General features: G+C 45.4%; 1 protein-coding gene across 1 annotated transcript in view; it reads right to left on the reverse strand.

Moving 5' to 3' along the window:
- ANOS1 (anosmin 1) overlaps positions 1-16,369 on the reverse strand; it is a 142,149-nt gene extending 125,780 nt beyond the window's left edge. The window contains exon 1 of the mRNA XM_007670364.2: positions 16,147-16,369. Within this exon, the coding sequence (XP_007668554.1) occupies positions 16,147-16,344 (198 nt within the window). The 5' untranslated portion in view covers positions 16,345-16,369. The remainder of the gene's footprint in view (positions 1-16,146) is intronic.
- Positions 16,370-25,350: the final 8,981 nt, after the last annotated feature.

Raw genomic sequence — 25,350 nt, forward strand, 5'->3', positions numbered from 1 at the left:
GCAAAACAAATTTACAACTAGAGGAAATTATTGATGATGGGTAATCACTAGCATTTTTGTTCTTTGTCTTGGTAGGGACATTTACACCCCAAGCTGACAACACATGTGCCAGGCAGAATGCTTGGAATAAATCCAGAAAATGGGATGAGTTGCTAAAATGTCTAAAAATGAATATCTGCTCAAACAGCGGTATTTAGTGTGTGCACACCTCTGTACTTTGGGAAACTCAAATACAACATGGTTGGTTGGTAAATGTGATCTCTGCCCATAAGGATACTCTTACAGTCTATAGGGAGAGAAGAACATTAAAGTAGACTGCAGATAGGGGAACTAGTAGAGTGACTCTAGCCATTAGTAAAAGAGATAAAAAAAATCAGAAAAAACACAAATTCTAAGAACTTAAGCCATGAGCACCCTATGGATTTGGTAGATGTTGTAGGCAGGGTACGTGTCTACCAACACTGTTGTACTACTAAGCTCCCAAGCATTTAGAAAGGTGTCCTGAACATAGTAAGCGCTCAATAAATACCATGGATGATGATGATGATGTACATCTCCTCTGCAATCTCATATTCACTCTTGCCTTCTGGACACCTCTACTTGGATAGCTCTCCAACACCTCAATCCGAATATGCAAAATAGAACTCAACTTACTAGCCAAACCCTGCCTCCCTTTGACTTTTCTATCACTGTAGACAGCACCACCTCTGTACTCTCTGACTAATCTGTAAAAAGGGGACTAAGACTGTGAGCCTATGTAGGACATGAAATGAGTCCATCCTGATCAGCTTGTACCTACCCCAGCACTTACAACAGTCCCTGCCACAGAGTAAGTTCTTGACAAATACCAATCAAAAATAGTACTGATTGATTAATCGGTGTGTCTACGTGAAAAGGGCCCACAAAGACACCTATTGGAACCCTGACCTCCACACAGGATTGTGGGCAAACTAAGCAGTGAGAATGGATCTCTGAAAAGGTAAAAGATGCCCAAAGCAGTGAAAAATCTCCGTCTCTCCTGAAAGCCCATTCTACTGTTTCCCAGACTTCCCTTCCAAGAAGTTCTTCCATCCAATTACAATGTCTTTCTAATTTAAGCTCATTTCTTGTTTGGTTCTCAGCAACTTTTGAAAGCAGCTGGTCAGCATCATCTATATAATAACCATTCACATCTCTCACAGATTTGCCTTTATTTTCCAACCCTTTAATCATTTTCATTGCTTGCCTTGGCCTTCTCCAACTTATTTACATTTCTTTAGTTTTGGAGTCCAAAACTGGCAGAATGCTCAAAATAAAATCTTAACCATGTAGACTATTGTGGGAAGATTATCTCTCTGCTCCTACATGTTAATAAATTTCTGTTTATATATGCAGCTCAGGCTTACAAATGAGGAACTCTTCTTTTCAGGGCTGAAAAGTAACGTGTATGCAACTGCCTGCCATTTGATGCCATAAAATTCCTAAACTTTTCAAGGTGTTTCTGCAAAAACATCCTCTCTCTGCAATACTGCAAAGGAAGAATGGATGCTGAAAACAGCATGGCATCTCCACAAAACTAAGATTTAAACTCAGATCATTGTGAATAACTTTTGGATCATTTCTTTTGAGGTGAGAATTTTTAAATCAAAGACAACAAAATTCTTAACTGCTTTTCCTAGTTGTCAAAAGGTGCTACACACTGTAGATTCACATAGTATTCATTTCATTTCCTCAAGGACATGATTTCCTGTGATTCAACATTAGTTTCTGAATAAATTACTTTTAAAAAAAATAACATTTTGCCTTCTACTGCCACCTGGTTCATAAAAGTTCTACTTCAAAAATGACCTTCCCTTTGAACCAAAGAGAATATTAAAAAGACAACACTGTAAAATAGGAAAATCACCTGAGAGAGCATAGCAAATTCACTATGAAACTAGAGATACAATCCGAAGAAAGCTCTTCCGTTGGTGAATAATCAGAAACTCCCAAAGTAACCCTTAATTGCTAGAAAATGTATTAACTACAAAGTATAAATATTCAGTATCTGGGGAAATCAAGCCAAATTTCCTAAAGGTATACCTAATGATTGGCCTTTTTCTCTCGAAAATGCCTACCACTATTTAGGATCCTGATTGAAGGAACACCACTAAGAGTCAATTGAAACCTTAGAAATGAATCTGTGATCAAATTTTAATGCAGCTCAATTATAGTATAAAGCATTAAACCAGATTATCAAAGACAAATTTGGTAATAGCGCTGTTCCAACCACTTCTGCAGCTCAAAAGCTAAAGTATTTTGCTGTCTTAATCGCTTTACAAAAAGTAGTTTTTGCTCTTTTAAGGTTTTCATAAAGTTCAATTCAAAACCAAATTCTGAACGATATACTCCCCTGACTCTCCAAATAGAAAGACCTAGTCAAATAAGACAGGGTAAAAACTGGGTAAATACCCATTACGCTAAAATTCCAGGGTTTTTAGTTTTGACAAGGCTGCCATTTAAGCCAATGAGACAAAGACATCCACGCTCTAGGTCTCGAAGAAAAGGAGATGGTGGCTTGGTGTTTATAGGCTGGGCCGTTCTAACACATTAAATCTTTATTTGGGGCTTGTTTGGAATGACATTCCCTATTAACATGTGCATCGCTTTATACAATATAGGACTCCATCAACAAAATTTTACAAGGAGTTGCACATGTCTTTAAACTTTGAGTATTTGATCTAAATGACCATTACTTCATGGGGACATACACATGGAAATTCATATTAAATTACTTGGCTATACCTATTTTTTTTCACGTTCAGAGAGCTAATCCTTGCAGCTCTAGATAAGCCTTAAAGTCCGAGACGTTAAGCTTATTTCAACATGCAATAACTGTAATCAAAATAGAAGAAATCCCCATTTCAAAAACTTAAAACTCCCATACACATCTGGATTTTCAAAATCTGGAATGGATTTAAGTAGGAGAGGATTTGCCAGCAGCACGCTACTAAAACTGCTAACCCTCCTGGGTGTGGTCTCTTATTAGATAAGCAATTCTCCTGCTTTAGATCGACAGGAAGGGAGGACAGCTAAGTAGGTTGATTTATCTAAAAATATCAGGTGCTTAGGCTACAAATGAGTACTGGATTGAAACAGGATAAATTAAAAGCAAAATGATGTAGCAACATTTATGTCTGGAACATATTGGCCATAGGAGGAGTTTTGTCAGCTGCAAACCGAGGGTGTAGGTTGGACAGAAACTCCCTTTTTTTTAAGTGGTATTTAATAAGTGTCTACTTTATGAAAAGCACTGTTCTAAGTGCTGGGGTAGATATAAAATAATTAAGTTGGACACAGTCCCTGTCCCACATAGTCAATTTTGGGTCTAGGAGTGTCAAGCAGATGAGACCCACTACAGCAGCACCAATATGGTTGACACAGGTGTGGGCACCGAAGGCTAGGGGTTTAACGCTCCACTGCCCTGAAAACCAGAAAGGTATGAAGATGCCTCCAGTGATGCCAAAATAACATACTTCTTCCCAAGTGTTTTACATGTGGCCCATGACCAACACATATTCCCACCTATTCTCATTAACATCTCTTCCTTTTCTATTTCAGGCCCGATGAGAGTTTCACTTTGCCAGCTATAACGAGAAATCTCAAATGATCCCCATTTGAAAGGCATTCAACTGGGATTAATATGGAATAAACACATCTTCCTGTGCACTTATTTAGAATGAGATTAGAGTGACCCTCTTTCAAATTTGGAACAAAAGGAAATATATTTTTCTCAAGTGTGGGCCATAATCTTGCCTCCGCTTTTAAAAGCAAAATGAGTTTCATGTTTTCTTTTCATTAAAATAGCCCTTATAAGTGGATAGGAGTGTCACTTTAAAAAAAGGACACCTAGAGACACTATCTTTCTAAATTTAAAAAGCTCTTACAGTTTCTTTTCAATGGGAGATTTTTCCAAATTAAAAGAAAGTGAAATGTGCTTGTGGCTGTAACTGAATACCAAACATAATATTTAAAAACAAGTTTTAGACACCTCACTAAAACTGTCATCACAATCCAATTAAAAAACACAGACATGTCTACTAGTTCCACAATCAAGGAAACTACACCTCAAGTGAGCCAGAATTTCTGTTTGCTCTTAGCTTTCATGAACCATAAAATGCAAGGCTAGTAGCAGATCCATTATAGTCATAAGGTTGGAGTGCAGGAGAGAAAGCCAGTTCCCTATTCTTGTCCCCACTTATGGGTCCCTGTGTGACCTGAGGTAAATAATTTATCAGTTTTTCCAAATTTCCTCATCTGTCTTGGCTGTGCCTCAGAGGAGATAGGAGGTCTAATTAACTGGAAAAAAGGGAAAAAAATGAACATGGTGCATGAAGAGCCCTAAATTCTTGGGAATACTTGCTGAATAACTATAAGGTAATATTAACACTTACAAATACTCCAAATATGCCATGCTACAGTACATAACATCAACAACAGCCAACAATGAAGTGAAGTACTAAAGTATTTGTAAACTTTGGTATTTCCAGAGTCATAACAGATGACCAAGCTCTGGCTTTATGATGACAAGAATTCCTACGCTTCCCAGAAGATTTCAGTGTGGCACAACATTATGGAATGCTAAGCATTCTAGGACCTGGAAATGTTGATTAAAGCTCTATCGTATTGGACAGATGATATTAATCAATATTTTTTACATCAGATGAACAAAAAATGACAGAGTGCCCAGAGGAAGAAATTCTCCCACACATCTGCAGGGTTGAGAGATGCTTGAATATGAAATTATTTCAAATCACTTCAAATCAAAATAGGGCAAAATCTACAGCACACAATCAAAGCTTATATATATAACTGAAGCAGCATTGCCTAGTGGAAAGATCAGAGGCCTGGGAGTCAGAGGATCTAGGTTTTAATTTTGGCTTCTGCCACTTGGCTGTGTGACCTTGGACAAGTCACTTAACTTGTCTTTGCCTCAGTGAGCCCTACGTGGGACAGGGACTGTGTCCAACCTGATTATCTTACATCTGCTACAGCACTTCGAGTACTTGGCACACAGTATGCAGTTAAATGTCATTGGAAAAAAAAGTTTAGCAGACCACCAAAGGTTTGAAAACTGATGAATTCCGATTCCCCTGCTTGTAAATATTTCATTCTCCTCTCCTCTAAGAAAGGGCAAGCTCTTTGTGGGCAGGAAACAGCTCTATTTCTCTGGTTCTTTCCAAGCATTGTATTGGGTAGGCACTCAATAAATACTGTTACTCCTACCTCCTGGACAGAAGCCAGTATTGCTAAATGCAAGTACCTTGTTTAATTCCAAAGCAGTTGCTAGAAAAAATAAAACCTTCAGTGTTGCAAATAATGACTGCCTCATTAGGCAAAACAGACAATTTTTCAAGGGACCACAATCCACTTCACCCTGAATATGAACTTTATTCTTCCTCCAGCCAAACACCTGGAGCATAAGAGATAGCACAAGCTCTGGAGGAGATCTGGAATCAGCCCATCTATTTACACTGAACGCCAAATCATTAGAGGCCACAGTTGTACACACTATGTAAATACTGTACACTTACTTCTGAATTATAAAATAGCAGAAATATCTGCCAGGGATGGTAGACTTGGAAATTATCCAGGAGTTAACCCAACAAGTCAAAATGCCAGGCATCCCACCTGTGACTGCCACTTCGCACCAGCTGCCAGTGTTGTTATGCTACCATTTCCAGGATTCTGCCCTGTGTTCAATCCTTTCCTCCCTCCTTCCCTCCCCTCCAGCAGGGACAGGGACAAAGCATGGCTCAAGGAAGGGATGTTAGACTGTAAACTCGTTGTGGGCAGGGAATGTGTCTGTTTATTGTTGTACTGTACTCTCCCAAGTGCTTAGTACAGTGCTCTGCACACAGTAAGTGCTCAAAGAATACGACTGACTGACTAATGTTCACAGGGGCAGCTCTCATTAAAGAGGAACAATAATGATAACTGTGGTATTTGTTAAGCACTTATTAACAGGTCAGAAACAGTTCCTGTCCCACATGGAGCCCCCAGTGTAAGGAGGATGGAGAACAGACACTGAATCCCCATCTGGCAGATGAGGAAGCAGGCATAGCAAAGTGACTTGTCCGAGGTCACATAGCAGGCAAGTGGCAGAGCCACAATTAAAGCTCAGGTCTACGGACAGCCAGGCCCATGCTCTTTCCACTGGCCACATCACATCTCTTCCAAGAGGCCTTCCCCAATTATGCCCTCTTTTCCCCTGCTCCCTCTCCATTCCGCGTCAGCTATGCACTTGGATCTGTGACTTTTGGCTTTTGATAATCGCCCCACCCACAACCCTAAAGCACTTATGAACATATCTGTAAGTTATAGATTATAATTTATTCATTTCAATGGCTGTCTCCCGCTCCCCTTCCCCTTGACTTCCCCTTCCCCTTCCCGCTCGTTACGGGCAAGGAACTTGCCTGCTTATTGTTACGCCCTGTACTCTTCCTAGCGCTTAGTACAGTGCTCTGTGAACGCTCAATAAATATCACTGATTGATCGACAGGTTCTCAGAACAGAGGCTATCGCTTTAGATGTGGGTGAAGCCAGGAGCCTGGCAACCCGACATTGCATCTACCGCACACACCCTTGCAATGGCAAAGTAGTGAACAAAATAGTGGCAGGGTACTGTTCTATACTCTTCACTCCCTGATTTGAAATGTAATCAACAGCTGAAGCACTCCCAGTGTGTAGTATACTTGGGGAGCGTGGAAGCAGTAGCCCGAGGGTAGGCAGAATGCTTTTCAAGTGCAGAATGATGTGTACACACCAGGCTTCACAGATAAATCATGGCAGTGAGAGTCAAAGGATTCCTCCTTAGTTTGTGTGATTAGACAGTACCAGTGGTTTGGGAGAGGCCTTGAGCATTTCGGGGCTCCAGAGGAGTTTTGTTCTGCAATGGCCCAAAGAGTTTTTCCATTTTTTCCCCCCCCCAGAATTTTGTTTTAGTATGAAAACTGGGTCCAAAATGATTCTGGCTCATCCACACCCCCTCCTGGCTAAAGCTGGTGGCCGGCCATTTTCTATGGTATTAAAGCTGGAAAATGAGAAGCAGGATGGCCCAGCCGAAAGAGGATGGGCCTGGGAGCCAGAGGACCTCGGTTCTAATCCTGGTTCTGCCCCTTATGTGCTGTGCAACCTGGGGCAAGTATGCTCTCAAGAAGCAGTGTGGCCTAGTGGAAAGGCCTGAGAGGATCTGGGTTCTAATCCTAACTCTGCCACTTGTCTGCTAAGTGATCTACAGCAAGTCGCTTAACTTCTCTGTGCCTTAGTTACCTCACCTGTAAAATGTGGATTAAAACTGTGAGCCCTACATGGGCCATGGACTGTGTCCAACCTGATTACTTTCTATCTACCCCAGAGCTCAGTGCAGTGCCCAGCACATAGTAAGCGCTTAACGAAAACCATGAAAAAATACATACCACTGACTGAATAACTGATTGTTAGTAAACAAGAATCTCAAAAAATAACAGAAAAGTAGATTGCCTTGGCAGCTGGCTGCAGCATCATGATGTTTCTATATCTACCAATATTGTTCCTTTCACCCTTTCTTAGTCCCACGACACATATCGCTATCTCTTTACCCTGACATTTCCCTCATCTGTAATTTAACAGATGTCTCCCCCTCTAGGCTATAAGCTCCTTGGGGGAAGGGATCATGATACAAAAGTATTCTCCTATGCACTTAATCAAGTTGTTTGCATAAAGTAAGTACTATATACCGCTGATTGATTTACTGATTGACTGCTTCCTCCAACCTGCTAGAGCAGCCCATGCAATTTGCCCTACACTTTGGGGAAGGCCCAGAAATATCATTTACCTGGACCAAGTACCATGGCTTATTGGAGAGAGCACGGGTCCGGTAATCAGAAGGACCTGGGCTCTAATACCCGCTCGGCCACTTGTCTGCAGTGTGAGCTTGGGCAAGTCACATCACTTCTCTGTGTCTCACTCAGTGACCTCGTCTGTAAAATGGGGATTACGACCGTGAGCTCCATGTGGGACGTGGACTGAGTCCAACCTGATTAGTTTGTATCTACCCCCGCACTGAGTAAAGTGCCTGGCACATAGTCAGCAAGTGACAAATACCATTGGGGACAAAAAACAACTTCACCCCATTTTCTGAGACTCCTCCCTATATTTCTGTTTTTTAATGACATTTTTAAAGTGCTTATTATGTGCCAGACACCATACTAAGTACTGGGGTATATACAAGAGAATCATGTCCCACATGGGGCTCACAGTTGTAATCCCCGCTTCATAGATGAAGAAACTGAGGCACAGAGAAGTTAACTGACTTGCCCAAGGTCACACAGCAGACAAGTGGCAGAGCCAGGATCAGAACCCAGGTCCTTCTGACTCCCAGGCCTGTGCTCTACACACTAGGCCATGCTGCCTCCCCTTTTCCTTTCTGTCTTAGGCAGCAGGTTGCTCACCTTGGAGGGATTCATCTCAACCCATTATTTTTTAATGAGTGCTTACTCTGTGTAGAGCATGTTACTAAGGAGTTGGGAGAGGGCAACAGAGTTAGCGAACACAACCCTGGCCTTGGAGGGGCTTACAGCCTAGTGGGGAGACAGACGGTAGAATACATTAGAGGTAGGGGAAGTAACAGAGTTTAAAGCGCTGGGCATAAGGGTTATGCGGTCAAGTGGGGTCAGAGAATGTGACAGGACTTTGGGCTTCCGTCTGGATCTCAGTGACCTTCTCCAGGGTGCTGGGTCGCTGCGGTCAACAAAAAGTCAAGCGCTTCTCATACAGAGACACTTGACATTGCCAGGCATGTGGTCAAGTGCTAGGTACAGTGCACTGCACACAGTAAGCGCTCAAAAAATACCACTGATGATGACATGGGGATAGACATCCTGGTAGCTGAAGATGGCCTAACTGGGGGGAAATTTCTCTTCCCACGGATGGCTGGAGAATTTTGTGATTGAAACCCCAGTGCCTGTCTGCCAGGATGTGGAAATGGCAGAGCGGGCCAGATACGCTTCCCTTCCCCTCCTACTTCAGCTTCTCCATGGCTCGCTTACACGGAAACGACAGCAGCGGAAAAGGGGAAGGTGGTAATAGACCCGGCCTCAGACACCACATGCCCCACGGCAGCGGCACGGAGGCCCCATGACCGAAAGGATTTCACCTTTAACCGATCACCAACATCATCCCTGCTAGAGAAGCAGAGTGGCCTAGTGGCAAGAGCATGGGCCCGAGAGGAGACCTGGGCTCTAATCCTGACTTTGCCACATATCCTCTGCGTGATCTCGGGCAAATCACTTCCCTTCTCTGTGCTTCAGTTACCCCGTCTATAAAATGAGGATTAAATCCTACTCCCTCCTACTTAGACTGTGAGACCCATGGGAGACAGGGACTGCATCCAACCTGATGAACTTGTACCTACCCCAGGGTTTAGAACAGCGTTCGCCACAAAGTAACTGCTTAACAAGTATAACTATTATCATTATTATTCACGTGAAGTCATGGGGAGGAATTGAAAAGGGACAGAAAAATGGCATTGTGCAGAGGCAGCCAGTAAAGCCATAATGGGGTCATAAATTCATCATGCAAAGAGGGGGCCCCCTTCTCACTCAAGTCCGGGCCCTTGGCGATCCATAACTATGATGCCACTAGAATGCGTTGGCTGTAGCCTCATGTCCCCAGCATGCCCCTACCCCTATTTCAGGATGACAATGGAAGGCTTAACTTTTTTTATAAGGAGATCTGATTGCTACTGTCTTTTCAAGTCCTGAGAGCTTAATCCCTGTAATTTAGATAAATCACATGTGCATTTACCAGGTTAGGGTTAAGACTCCGGCAAGAATGGCATGCAATTGATTACAAAAACAGCAGTTATTAAGTCCTAACTGAGTAATTTGCAGCTTATTTCACCCCAACTAATTAAAACGAAATCACTATTGTTTGGCGATGTGCTTTCTGTCAGCAGTTTTACTTCAGAAAAGTAATCATGCCAAGAAACCACAAAAAAAGCCTTTCACTGGGAATTGGCTTGATCTAAATGGCCTCTTTAGCCACTGAAACTGTAAAACAAATAAATTACAACCAACTGACAATTCAATAAAAAAAATACCAAATCCCACTGGAGAGTAGAGGGGATTTTCCACTGCTGTTAAAATCTCGGGGATGAGGTGATCTCTCAAACCGGAGTATGTGGGGAGAAAGCATGAGGGTTCAAAATTCAAGATGCCCTTTGTCAATCTACATCTAGGATGTCCACAATTCAAGTTGCCATTGATCAATCTACCACTGGGATGCTTCTATGCTTCCACCTAGCAGCACAAAGGAGTTAAAATAAGGGGCTCCCTGTCTTCTAAGTAATTATCCAGAGAGATCCTACAGCTAATCATCATCATGGTATTTATTAAGCACTTACTATGTGCCCAGCACTGCACTGAGCTACGGGATAGGTGCAATATTAGATATGACACAGTCCAGATCCCACCTGAAGCACACAGTCTAAGACAGAAGATCGGGTATTTAGTCCCCATTTTACAGGTGAGAAAATTGAGTCACAGAGAAGTTCTGTGACTTTCCCAGGATTAAACACCGGGCAACTAGGCAGAGCCAGGAGTACAGCCTAGGTTTTGTGACTCTGCACCAGGCCGAGCTGCTACCTTCCGGAGTAAAACCTAAAGAACTCTGTTTCATTTCCTTTGAGTGTGAAGGTACAAGATGGTATCTTTCCTGTGGGGTTGGAACAACCCCCTAACTTGGAGGTTTTAATCTGATGGAAAGGAACAAGGAATCCTGACTTTGAGCTAATACAAATAATGGTAGTATTCTGCAGGACTAATGTGCCAAACACTGTACTAAACACTGGAGTAGATAACAACACAGTCCCTGTCTCACAGGGAATTCAGGAGTCTAGGAGGGAGGGAGAAGAGGTATCTTATTCCCATTTTATAGATGAGGCAACTGAGGCACAAAGAATTAAGTGAACTTGCCCAAGGCAGCAGCAGCAAGGGATAGAGCCAGGATTAGAGCCCAGGCCCTCTGACTCACAGGCCCGGGCTCTGTTCATTGAGCCATGATGCTTCTCACGCTAGCCATGAAAATGTGACACTAAGTAAAAATGACCTGGGCACGAAAGTCGGAGGGTTGAATACTTGCATTCATGATGGACAAAAGCGTTCAACTAAGGGATCCCGCTATATCCTCGCCAAACAGCTTACATCCTTTGGGAGAGCACCCGTCAACGGTATTCTCTGGGAATTCTCTTTAGACCTGATTTCCTCAACACAGCTCTCAGATCACTGATTGGGAGTGAAGCCTCTTGTCTTAAAAGGGACTGTTACGGTTCAACCTTCCTTTCCTTTTTGCCGTGTGCGGCATTCAGGATGGGCACTAAATTGTTAAATTATTTGAGGGCAGGTATCAGGTCTAGAAATTAATAATAATAATAATAATGTTGGTATTAGTTAACCGCTTACTATGTGCCGAGCACTGTTCTAAGCACTGGGGTAGACACAGGGGAATCAGGTTGTACCACGTGGGGCTCACAGTCTCAATCCCCATTTTACAGATGAGGTAACTGAGGCACCGAGAAGTTAAGTGACTTGCCCAAAGTCACACAGCTGACAAGTGGCCGAGCCGGGATTCGAACCCATGACCGCTGACTCCAAAGCCCGTGCTCTTTCCACTGAGCCACGCTGCTTCTCACGAGAAGCAGTGTTGTCTAGTGGAAAGAGCACGGGCCTGATAGTCAGAGGACCTGGGTCCTAATCTTGGCTCTGCCACCGGTATACAAAAGACAGTTGAACATGTCACAACCTGCCAGTGTCTCAGTTATCCCATCTGTAAAATGGGTATGCAGACTGCGAGTCCTGTGTGGGACAAGGACTATGCCCAACTAGATTATCCTGCGCTTAGCCCAATGTTTAGTACAGGGCCTGACTGTGAGTCAGGGTTTAAATGCCATAAAATATTTTTTTTTTTTTTTTTGCACTCACAAGGACTCTGTACCATGCTCTGCACACAATAAGGGCTCCTTTAAATCCCTTTGATGGGTACAGTGATTGAAATTGGGTCTGTGAACAAGCCTATCTCTCAGGGAGTTAGTGGAGAAAGAGGGTAGAGAAACAATGGAGCCTAGTGGATAGCTTGGCACATACTATGCGCTTAACACCACAATTATTATTATAAAACACAGGCCTGGGAGTCAGAAAGACCTGAGTTTTAATCCCAGCTCCTCCAGTGGTCCACTGTGTGAACTTGGAAAAGTCACTTAACTTCTCTGTACCTCAGATCTCTCATCTGTAAAATAGATATTAAGAGTGTCTGTGAACCCCATGTGGGACATGGACCGTGTCCAACTTGATTAGCTTGTCTCTATCCCAGAGCTTAGTACAGTGCCTGGAACATAGTGAGGGTTTAACAAATATTACAAAAAAGGGGGGTGGAAGAAGAAGGCTGAATAGTTTTAGAATATTTATAAATGACTGCCAAAGAGTGACAGGGCAGGGATTGTAATAGAATTTACTGAGCACTCACTGCGTGCCCTGTCCTCTACTAACTACTTGGAAAGATCAAAATAAAGTGTGGCTTGTTCCCTGAGGGCAGAGGTTATGACGCTGAAAAAATTTAATTTAGTGTCAGTCTCGCCGGCTAGACCGTACGCTCCAAAGGCAGGTATCCTGCATCCCAATTATTGTGTTGTCTCATACGGTGAGTTGAGTGATCTGTACACCACAGAAAGTGCCCAACAAATCCTACTGATTGACTGATTATAGAGGCAGACCCATCTGGGAATGGCTCTGTAGTCAAAGAACAACTGTTGGGCAACATTCGTTTTAACGCCTGCCATAACCACAAACTTTTCATTCTTAAGAACATTTCTTCGAGCGTGTTTGTCTTGGATCAAATCTGAATGGCGATGTAAAAAATTTTCAAACTAGCAACTACAAATCTCTAACCCCCCCTGGGGTTCATTCAAGCCAGTATTTGCTGTATTCCTCCATACAGGCTGGACATTCTACTTCAATGCCAGGACCTGGTGCAGAGCTTCGTGGGGCTATGGGACGGTTTGAGGGCCTTCTGGCTTTAGATTTCAGGCAGTACGTCATTTAGATGTCTCCTGCCTCATCCAAATCACCTACATGGCAGCGAGTAATGGAATGTTTATGTCCCCTGTGTGTTTCGGGCTGGGCCTTTACATCCCAAGCAGCCTTACCGAGCATGTGCAACAGCCAGCCCAAAACAGAACCTTTGGCACTGCCCTGGATTTGGGGAATTTCCGTGTCCAGCTCCTAAACTCAACTGGGTGCCTTTTGCCAGCATGGCTCACCCAGGCGTCCCCCTCCCATTTTCTAATAACAATGGTTATTATTTCTATGGTACTTATGTGCTTACTATATGCCAAGCGCTGTCCTAAGCAGGTGGACAAGTTAATCAGGGTTCTCATTCTTAATCCCCATTTTACAGATGAGGTAACTGAGGGACTAGAGGCAGAGTGACTTACCCAAGGTCATCCTGCAGACACGGTGGCAGGGCCGGGAATAGAACCCAGGTTCTTCTGATTCCCAAGCCCACGTTCTAGCCACACTGAGCCACACTGCAGTCCCCTTTTGGGGGCAACAAGTCTAAAGCTGAGCAACTGAGGAAATGTCCACAAGACTCCCAGTTCTAGTTGCCAGAAGCTGCTGAAGTGGCCCGGCTGGGCTGGACACGGGCAACGGCAGCAGGCTCTCTTCCCCGAGAAAATGCCCAGGGTCCCGGAGGGCAAGTTTGTCTCTGCCTCTCAGTCCACTAGTAAGTACCTGGACTGCTTGCCTATGATGGGGCAGGCTCCAGAAAGGGAGGGATAGTTATTAAACGATTTTGGAAAATCTGGAGGTCATTTACACACCCTGGAGAAACACTCATATACAAAACACTACGCCCCTACTTGCATGGAAATCAGCTTCAAGCTGACCACAACCCCTTCCCTGGAGTTCAGGCAAAGCTGATCTATTAATATATCAATGTCTGTCTCTCCCTCCAGCCTGTAAACTCGTGGTGGGCAGGGAATGGGGCTCCCAACTCTGCCATAGGGTACTCTCCCAAGGGCTTAGTACAGTGCTCTGCACACAGTCGATCGCATTTATAGGGCGCTGTGTGCAGAGCACTGTACTAAACGCTTGGGAAAAAACGACGCAACAATTAACAGGCACATTCCATGCCCACAACAATCTGGTAAGCGCTCGACAAATACGACTGATAGAAAATAGGACTGATTGAGCTGGGGGGGAGCGGGGGCTCCCCAGCCGCTACCCCTGCCCCAAACGCTCGGACCTAACCAGTCCACATCATTCTCTGGAGGCCCCCAGACCTCCTGCCCCTCGTGGCTTTGGGCTCCCTGGCTTAGGGAGCGAGAGCCCTCACCCTAAAGGAGACTTTGCGAACTCCATCCCTTTTCCTCGTGGAGCCTGCAGCAATCAGCAGGGGAATTGTGCATGCAGAACAGGTGGCACCTCCGTGACGGGGGAGGGGGGAGGAGATGGCAAGGAGGAGGAGGAGGGGACCTAGAGACCTAATGATCAATCAGTCTTGATCCATCATTCCCTAAACTGGCAGTTCAGCAGCCGGGACCCCCTGAAAACCCCACCGCACACGGGACAGACCTAAAGGAGCCCACACTTGCATACTTCCCAGCAGCAGGGAGAAATATCTTTAAGGTCCCCCGGCTCTCTGTCCCTTCCCTGCCAAGGTGGGCATCTGAGAAGGAAATCTTTTGCTCTCTCCCACCCCCTCACCCTTGCCTCTCTGCGGGAGAGTCCCAGCTCTGCCACTTGTCTGCTGGGTGACCTTGGGCAAGTCACTTAACTTCTCTGGGCTTCGGTAAAATGGGGATCTGGAAAACGGGGATGAAGACTGTGAGTCCCTCGTGGGACGGGGAATGCGTCCACCCTCACTACCTCGTATAATAACCACGGCCTTTCTTAAGCGCTATGTGCCAAGCGCTGTTCTAAGCGCTGGATCTACCCACTGCTTGACACATAGTAAGCGCTTAACAACTACCAGCATTATTACTATGATCCTCAAGTTTTCCCGTGGCCAGACACAGACGCCGACACACACACACTCTGCACAGCTCTTCTGGGGAGGTTTATCCGGACACGGGGTTCGATGCGAATGACTTTTTGCCACGCACAATGCCACCCATCGAAGGGTGGGCAATGCCCCTGCCCCCTTGGCGATGTTTTTGGAAGGGGAAAGCAGGGGTGGAGAGGGCGTTCCCAGGCCCCGGGCAGTGGTCACCCCAGTCCGGCCGGATCCCAAGTGTCCCCTCCAAGGATCGCAAGTGTCCATCCTTGGCGAGGCTGGAGGGTGGCCGGTTGGGGGGCGGGATGGGGAGTCCGGGTCGCCCCCCCCCACCGTGGCATCCCGCTGCCCGGAGGAATTCCCGAGGAATGGGGACTGGCTGGTCCTTTAATCCGGGGGACGGCCGGACCTGGGGTCCGACAGCTCCCCGCTGCAAATTCTGCAGGGAATATTTTTTTCTTTATTGCCACAGGCTGGACCCAAAGAGGGGAGGTCAGCCCAGGGGGTGGGGGGGGGGTCTCCCGGTCCTTACCTGGAAATGCCTGAATAAGGAGGAGATGCGTGTGATCTTTCGCCCCCCCCCCCCCCCCCACCGTGGCATCCCGCTGCCCGAAGGAAATCCCGAGGAATGGGGACTGGCTGGTCCTTTAATCGGGGGGATGGCCGGACCAGAAGTCCGAGAGCTCCCCGCTGCAAATTCTGCAGGGAATATTTGTTTCTTTTTTGGCACAGGATGGACCCAGAGAAGGGAGGTCAGCCCAGGGGTGGACGGCCCCCCGAGAGGTGGGTGGGGGGTGTCCCGGTCCTTACCTGGAAATGCCTGAAGAAGGCAGAGATGCGTGTGATCTCTCGCCCCCTCGCTCCCCCCGTGGCATCCCGCTGCCCGGAGGAAATCCCGAGGAATGGGGACTGGCCGGTCCTTTAATCCTGGGGACGGCCGGACCTGGGACGGGGGAGCTCCCCGCTGCAAATTCTGCAGGGAATATTTTGGTTCTTTTTGGCCACAGGCTGGACCCAGAGAGGGGAGGCCAGCCCAGGGGTGGAGGGTCCCCCGAGGGGATGGGTGGGTGGGGGGGGGGGGGGGGTCCCGGTCCTTACCTGGAAATGCCTGAAGAAGGCGGAGATGCGTGTGATCTGCAGGCTGAGACACCTGGCCATGCAGCGGGCCCGCTGGACGCCCAGGGCGGAGAAGGACTCCTCCTGCTTGCGCGTTGCCCCCAGCCCCGCGGAGGGGACCCAGGCCCCCGCCGTCCAGAGGACGAGGGGCAACCAGGCCCAGGGCGCCCTGGGCCGCATGGCGAGCGGCGGGGGGCTTGGGGCCACCGAGCCGGGGGGCGGGGGGGGTCCGGGGCAGAGCGCAGTCCGCCGCAAACTAAAACTAGAAAAGTTCGCTTGGCCAACTCTCGTCGCCCCCCCCCCTCCACCAAAAGGGGGCGGGGCGAGGGGCGCAGGCCGCTCTCTCATTGGCCCAGGCCACGGTGATTGACAGGCAGGAGGGACCGGCCCACCCGGGCAGGTTTTGCACGGGGAAACCAGAATAATGTCGGTATCTGTTAAGCGCTTACTATGTGCCGAGCACTGTTGTAAGCGCTGGGGTAGGCACGGGGGAATCAGGTTGTCCCACGTGGGGGGGGGGGGGTCACAGTCTTCATCCCCATTTTACAGATGAGGGAACTGAGGCACCGAGAAGTTGTGACTTGCCCAAAGTCACATCCTCCTCCTCCTCCTCCTTCTCCTTTCATTCCATCCTATGGACTGCGCCTTTAGTGGGTGCGGGACACTGCACTAAGCGCTTGGAAAGTGCAATCCGGAAAGGCAGCGTGGCTTAGGGGAAAGAGCCCGGGCTTGGGAGGCGGAGGTCGTGGGTTCTAATCCCGCTTCTGCCACTTCAGTCAGTCAATGGTATTTATTGCGCGCTTACTGTGTGCGGGACACAACACTAAGCGCTTGGAAAGTGCAATCCGGACAGGCAGCGTGGCTTAGGGGAAAGAGCCCGGGCTTGGGAGTCGGAGGTCATGGGTTCTAATCCCGCTTCTGCCACTTCAGTCAGTCAATGGTATTTATTGCGCACTTACTATGTGCGGGGCACTGCACTAAGCGCTTGGAAAGTGCAATCCGGAAAGGCAGCGTGGCTTAGGGGAAAGAGCCCGGGCTTGGGAGTGGGAGGTCGTGGGTTCTAATGCCGCTTCTGCCAATTAAGTCAGTCAATGGTATTTACTGCGCGCTTACTGTGTGCAGAGCATTGTACTAAGCGCTTGGAAAGTACAATTCGGAAACAGAGACAATCCCTACCCAAGCACGGGCTCTCAGTCTAGAAGGGGGGGACAGACAGCAAAACAAAACAAGTAGACAGGCATCAATACCATCAAAATACATAAATAGAATCATAAATATATATACATCACTAATAAAATGAATAGAAAAGTACATATGCACATATATACACAAGTGCTGTGGGGTGGGGAGGGGGTAGTCAGCTGTGTGACTTTGGGCAAGTCACTTCACTTCTCTGGGCCTCAGTTCCCTCATCTGTAAAGTGGGGGTGAAATCTGTGAGCCCTACGTGGGACATCCTGATGATGAAAGAACAGTGCTTTGCACCTAGTAAGCGCTTAACAGACGCCATCACCATCATCATTATTATTATTATTACAATTCGGCAACAGAGATGATCCCTACCCAACAAGGGACTATTTGATAAGCGCTTGCTATCTTTGTGGATTGGGCAGGGAGGCTGGGAGCCAGAGGGACCTGGGTCCTAAGGTCGCCTCCGCCACGCATCTGCTGTGTGACCCTGGTCAAGTCACTGCCCTCCTCTGCACCTCGGCTCTGCGAAATGGGCATGAAGACCGTGAGCCGCGTGTTGGACAGGGATAGTGTCCAACCTGATTAGCCTGTAATAATATTGATAATAATGATATTTGTTAAGCTCTTGCTATGCGCCAAGTACTGTTGTAGACCCTGGGATGGGAAAAAGTAATCAGGTTTTCCCACGTGGGGCTCCCAGTCTTCATCCCCATTTGACAGATGAGGGAACTGAGGCACAGAGAAGTGAAGTGGCTTGCCCAAGGTCATTCAACAGACAGTGGCACAAAATCCACATCCTCTGACTCCCAAGTCTGTGTTCTAGCCACTGAGCCACGCAGTTTCTCTGTATCTATCCCAGCGCTCAGTTCAGTGCCTGGCACAGAATAAGCACTCAAATACCATTAAAAAAATCTGCTGTTCCACCCACTTTCTGCACTTCCATATGCACTTTTTTTTTAATATCTGCTGAATTTAGCTGTGCAAATGAGGTTGCCAACTCCCAATTACTCAGGTGTGGCTTATCTGGTTTTGCAGCTAGAAACTCTCTGAGGACTTGACTGTACAGTGGGGGAGGAGGAGGACGATAAGGTAGGGGAGAAAAGGGGAACGGTGCAGAGATACAGCCAAAAATCTTCTCATCTGACCCCGACCTGTCCAACCCGTGAATCAACCGTAGTTATCGAGCACCTTCACTGTGCAGAGTGTTGTACTGAGCACTTGGGAGAGAACCAGATCATCGATACGCAAGGTCCTGGCCAAGTGGTTAGAGCCCGGGCCTCGGAGTCATTAGGACCTGGGTTTTAATCCCAGCTCCGCCACGTTTTTGATGTGTGACACCTTGGGCAGGTCACTGCACATCTCTGGACCTCAGTTACCTTATCTGTAAAATGGGGGTGAAGACTGTGAGTCCCATGTGGGACATGGACTGTGTCCAACCTGATTAGCCTCTAACTACCCCAGAAATTAATACAGTGTCTGGCACGGAGTAAGCGCTAAACAAATACCATTAAAAATACAATAATAGTTTCTCATTTAGGAATGACCTGTACCTGACCTGAGCAATTAGGTGGAAGAATTTTACTGTAGTCAGTCAATTGTATTTATTGAGTGCTTACTGTGTGCAGAGCACTGTACTAAGCACTTAGGAATGTACAATATAACAGACACATTCCCTGCCCATACTGATCTTACAGTCTAGATGGGTAAAGGGTACTACCTGGAGGCTATTTGGAGACATACCCATAGAGACCAACTTTGTGCTCATGCGTTCACTCGGTTTCCTGGAAAATAATTACTGTGTTCAGGGTTCCCCAAGTGATATAGCGGAACACGCAAAAGCATCCTTCCAATCTGAGATCGAAAGTTTCCTCAGAGCCCTTGTATAAAAATTCTAGTCATTTGCCTTTCCACTTGACAGACACTGTACATCTAAATTCTAGCTTTTAATTCAATTTATTCAAAACCAAAAGATTTCTAAGCACTCCTGTTTTTATCCTAAGGTATTAGCACCTCATGAAGTTTTAAGTAATATTTAAATGCCACTTTAATAAACAAACATTTAAAAAAAAAACCGAAGTCCCAATTCAAAAGCCTAAACCTGGTCAACAATGTATTATTTTCACAACAAAATATAATTAGGACTGTGGCATTTGTTAACTCTTATTATGTGCCCAAGACTGCTCAGCCGTGTGATAGAGAAGGGAAATTCAGACCCAAACCTGGTACTTCAGAGGGTTCCAAGTCTAAGGGGGAAGGAGAGCAGATAGCGAATCCCCATTTTACAGGGGAGAAAAGTGAGGTCCAGAGACGTAAAGTGACTTGCCTAAGGTCACACCACAGACAATTACAAAGCTGGAATTAGAGCCCAGATCTGCTGATTCCTAGTCCTGTGATCTTTCCATTAGGCCGTTCCCTGAAGGTTTTCCACTTTAGTTCCGATGCTCACCCACTGCTCCATTTCCCCACCCTTATTCTTTCCATATCTCTCCTCATTCCTCGAAACGGAGAAACGTCTCCCCAAAAGTACCTACATTCCAGCAGTTGCAGTGTGTGGGTCTGAAGATTTCTCACCCACTTATGCAGACAGTGGGTCAAGGGGATGCTACTGTGAGAGGAGGCATCCGACATCAATCCCATCCCCCTTCAGCAGCCGTGATTACAGCCTCAGCAATCGGGAGCCAAGTCAATAGAAGGGAATGAAATACAGAAGGGTCTCGAGTTGCTATTCCTACAATCAAATCAATCAATGATATTTATTGAGCGCTTACTTTGTACAGAGCACTGTACTAAGCATTTGGCAGAATACAATACAGTAAAGTAGACTTGATACCCGAGGATTTTATAGACCAGAGGGGGAGATAGTCATTAAAATACATTTTAGATGGAGGTGAACTTAAGTGCCATAAAGTACTGCTCCCAAACGCTTACTACAGTGCTCTTCACACAATAAGCACTCAGTAAACAGAGCCATTCCTGTCTGGCTGAGGGGCCCATGCCTCTATGTAATATGCATGTTGCTCCTCCCTCTGGCACGATAGTATCAGAAACAGAGTAGAGCCTGACTGATTCATTATTTTTGGTGCTTATTAAGCACTTACTATGTGCCACACACTAGACTGAATACTTGCGGTAATACAGTCAATTCTGTTAGGAGAGATGTTTTGGCGTCAATTTGGATCATCACTGTGACATTCTTAAGCTCTTCCTCTAATTAAACACTGGAGTAGAAAGAAGATAATGAGATGAGATACCATTTCCATCCCACATGGGCCTCATAATCTATTTTAAGCCCATTTTACAGATGAGGAAACCAAGGACCTGTGAGAGCTTAAGTGGCTGCCACATTGGCCGATCTAGGACTCAAACCCAGATCTGACTCCTGGTCCACTAGGCCATGCTGCCTTCCCAGATGGAACCTCACTGGAAGAATTACGTAGGGGACATTATTCCCACCATAGGAGTCATTCATTCAATCGTATTTATTGAGCGCTTATTGTGTGCAGAGTGCTTAGAGTCCTTTCCAGTATCACAACCCTACACGTAAAGTTGGTCCAGGTACGATGCAACTACACTTCCCGACCTCTGTCTCAGCCCTAATATATTTACCGTTCAGTAATTTGTATTCCTTATAATACAATAAAACAATATAATACAATAATAAGTGGCAAGTGCCTCTAGTAATTTAATAGAAGAAATGGATTCAAAATAGATCAGTCATAGTAGTATCTTCAAACCACCCTTTACACTACCTCTTACAGCTACCCCTTACACAATCATTCAATCCATCAGTCATATTTATTGAGCGCTTACTGTGTGCAGAGCACTGTACTAAGCACTTGGGAATGTAAAATATAACGATATAACAGACATTCCCTGCCTCAAACTGATGCCGATCAAAATTTCTAACAATTTTTCCCATAATCCAAAGGCCTTGAAGAGCAGAACTATCATGCAGTAGCAGAACTGACTGCACAAGGTAATCAATTAACACATGGCCCCTGTTCCCACAAATTACTCACAGTCTACAATAATGTGACCAATAATAAGTGATATTCCTCTCATAAGTGTTGAGGAGGAGCAGATAGACAAATTGTCGGTTTCAGAGATCTTAAAGAGAACACCAGAAGCTCTTTTTCTAATTGCTAACCCCTAGCCTCCTCCCTGCTTCCGCCTTATCAAACAATCACTGGTATTTAAGTGCTTACTGGGTGCAGAGTACCGCGCTAACGCTTGGGAGAGAATACAGTAAAAGTGGTAGACATGTTCCCTGCTGACAAGGAGCTTTCCTTCTGCCCCTTCCTCTCCTCACTCTCTCACTAACTCAGAATTAAAATCCTTTTAATTCTTGTACACATTCTCTGGATCATTTACTTTGCTCTTCGGTGTTACATCCAAGAACAGTCTCCATCTCTTTCTCCTGTTAACCCTATCCTCATATCTATCTTAACCCTTCAGAAATGTTTGCCTTGCCCAGAGACACTTAATTTATTGTTGTATTGTACTCTCCCAAGCGCTTAGTACAGTGCTCTGCACACGAAAAGCACTCAATAAATACTACTGAATAACTGAATGAATGGAATAATCTGACTACTGAGAGTTTTGGGAAATGCCTAGGTCCTGCCTGACTTTCAGAATTTCTGCCTGGGGTGGGAGATGGATTCCCAATTCTAGTATTCTGCTTCCTGGAACCCTGTAGAACCAGGAAAGCATCAAGAAGGAGTTCCACAGACGTCCAACTCAGCCAAGATGGCACAAAACCAGGACTGTCCCTGGGGTAGGGCCAATTGGGTAATTATCACAAGCCCCGGGGGTTCCCAAACTTCTTGTTTTCCAGGAGCTATCCCAGCATTTAGTACAGTATTTGGCATATAGTAAACACTCTAAAAATAATAATAATAATGTTGGTATTTGTTAAGCGCTTACTATGTGCAGAGCACTGTTCTAAGCGCTGGGGTAGACATAGGGGAATGAGGTTGTCCCACGTGGGGCTCACAGTCTTAATCCCCATTTTACAGATGAGGGAACTGAGGCACAGAGAAGTGAAGTGACTCGCCCACAGTCACACAGCTGACAAGGGGCAGAGCTGGGATTCGAAATCATGACCTCTGACTCCAAAGCCTGTGCTCTTTCCACTGAGCCATGCTGCTTCTCACTCTACCAATGCTATTATTATTCCCAGAAACCAGGATCATAAAATGCTGCCACAATGCAGAAAGACAAGGGTCACAAAGGAATGGTTGTCCCTTGAATCCTCCCACAGTCGGTCAGAGCCCCATTTTCCAGTCGGGGAGTGGCGGTCCAGATAGCAATGTTGACTGTGACTGTCCAGATAACAGTGGGGAAGAAATGGGGCAGCAAAAGCAGTGTGCTCTTGTGAGCTCCGCCATGACGCACTGTCAGCGCAGGGGACGAGTGATGTTAGACTGGACCTTCCAGTCTTTAACCTCCCCTCCCTTGAGGCGGGGCCCCACTGGGCAATCACTGTGGCATTTGTTAAGCACTTACTTCGCGCCAAGCACTGTACTAAACTCTGGGATAGATACAAGATAATCAGTTCCTGTTCCATATGGACCTCACTATCTACTCAGTCGGTTGTATTTGGCAAGCACTTTATGTGTGCGGAGTAATAATAATAGGTGTGGTATTTGGTAAGCGCTTACTATGTGCTAGAGCTGTACTAAGTGCTGGGGTGGATACAGGCTAATCGGGTCGAACACGGTCCATGTCTCACATGTGGCTCACAGTCTCCATCCCCATTTTACAGATGAGGTACTGAGGGCTAGAGAAGTGAAGTGACTTGCCCATGGTCACAAAGCAGACAAGTGGCAGAGTTGGGATGAGAAGTCATGACCTTCTGACTCCTAGGCCTGTGCTGTATCCACTACACCATGTACAACAGACACATTCTGCATTAAGCTCTCGGGAGAGTGCAATGTAATGGAATTGGTAGACCTGCTCCCTGCCCACACTGCACTTACAGTCTAGAGTCTAAGGGGGAGGTAATGAATTTTACAGATGAGGAAACTGAGGCCTAGAGAAGTTAAGGACACACAGCAGGCAAGTGACAGAGCTGGGGTTAATCGTCAGGTTCCCTGACTCTCAGACTTTGCTCTTTCTCCTAGGCCATGTTCCTTTCCCAACACCAGTTATTCCATGCTCTTCCCACCCACCACACTCTCAGAAGCAGCTCCAAAACAACTGGGCCCTAGGCTGAATTCCTAGTCCCAGAGGGAAGACTCAGCCCTGCTTCTAAGCACACTAGAATTTGGGAGGAGTGGCCAGAAGGCTTGCGAGGGTTAGGGCAAGCCTTCTTGAGAAAGAGTTTCCATTAAACATTATGGAAATCACCAGCCAGCTGTGCCCAAGTTGATCTAACCATTCACTTTCAAAGACCAAGCAGCTCATAAATACACATACCCACACACCTCACTTACAGAAACTCTTTATACTCTCATTTGCTCCTGCTGAGTCATCCGCACACCTTGGTACTCCAACATAAACCTCTTGAAAACAAAATTCAGTGAAATAATTACACAGAGCTAGACAGTCTGATACATAGTCAGACATCTTTGCATTCTTTCTTGGAGATCTTCAGATCTCAATTCCTTAGTTCCTGGGTAGTTTTTTCTGACAATATTTTCTGTTCATAGGATCATTCACATAGTCAAACAAGGAGGTAGAACTAGACACTATGATCAGAATATTTTGGATATTTCTGGCCAAATATACAACTCGATGGTATAATTGTGTATAATGTCTACACACAAATATACACAAATGTACAACACAATTCTATTTTTATATACCTACAACACAATAATCAAATAACAATAATTAAGGCCAAGTGTATCCCACTAGACTGTAAACTCCTTGAAGGCGGGGATAGTGTCTACTTACTTGATTGTACTCTCCCACACACTGTTATGGAATTGTACATTCCAAGCGCTTAGCACAGTGCTCTGCACATAGTAAGGGCTCAATAAATACTATTGAACGAATGAATACACAATGAACACGCAAACAGTATCACTGATTGATTAAATCCAAAAAGTTTTCAGGGGTTGATGTTGCCAACAAGTTTCAGCTTCATCTGATTTTAAGATTAATATATTGGAGGCTAACTACACCATTTTCAAAATGAAGATGCACATTCTAAACACACACACATATACAATGTCGATGAACTCAACAGTGTGATATAAAATGACATGAAAATGAGTTGTGCTTTTGTTTTATTAGAGGGGGTGGTGGTAGTCTGTGTTACAGGGAAACCTCCACTCACACAGTGTGGAGTGCGCAGCGCAAACCTGAATGAAATAACTAATGAAGTTGGTAGTTTAGAAATAGCCCCTCAGTGATACCAATGCACATTCAGTAGGGGCCATTTTAATCCTACACAGCTACAAATTCAGATCAGGATACAAAGACGACTAAGGCACTGTGACTTTCTCCAAATACAGGAATGTTTAAAAATATGATTTGTGTCAAGTGATGGAAGAGATATTCCAGATTACTTGGATTTTCCTCTGATTTCTATTCTTTTTGATTTTCGAATTACTAATAACTTTCGAAAACAATTGTAAATAGAAATTTTGATCATTATGTTCTTGGACTGAAATCTAGGCATATATCATGGCTTCTTGGAATCACAATTTCTGTATTCTCCCACAGTTGAAAATGGATCTTGAATTTCAAATACATTGGAAACAGAATTGTAAAAATGTGACAAAACATAAATATAAAGCAGAGTGGTTAGAAGGAGCAATCCAAAGCTTCAGAAAGCGCTGCTGAGCATACCCAGAACTGACTGTACCTTTTCAAAGGGAATGCATGTGTTTATTATATGGGTTTCAGAGAATATTCATTTTCATGAATATATTCCTTTTACTTTAATAAACCACAAAAAGCAGAAAAAAATCAACAGTTTCTTGAAGAGAAGAAATCTTGGGATTAAACCTGCCAAGATATGCTGCATCTATTGATAGGAGAGACAGTG

The sequence above is a fragment of the Ornithorhynchus anatinus genome, chromosome 15 (genome assembly GCF_004115215.2).
Source record: "Ornithorhynchus anatinus isolate Pmale09 chromosome 15, mOrnAna1.pri.v4, whole genome shotgun sequence".
Classification (NCBI taxonomy): Eukaryota; Metazoa; Chordata; class Mammalia; order Monotremata; family Ornithorhynchidae; genus Ornithorhynchus; species Ornithorhynchus anatinus.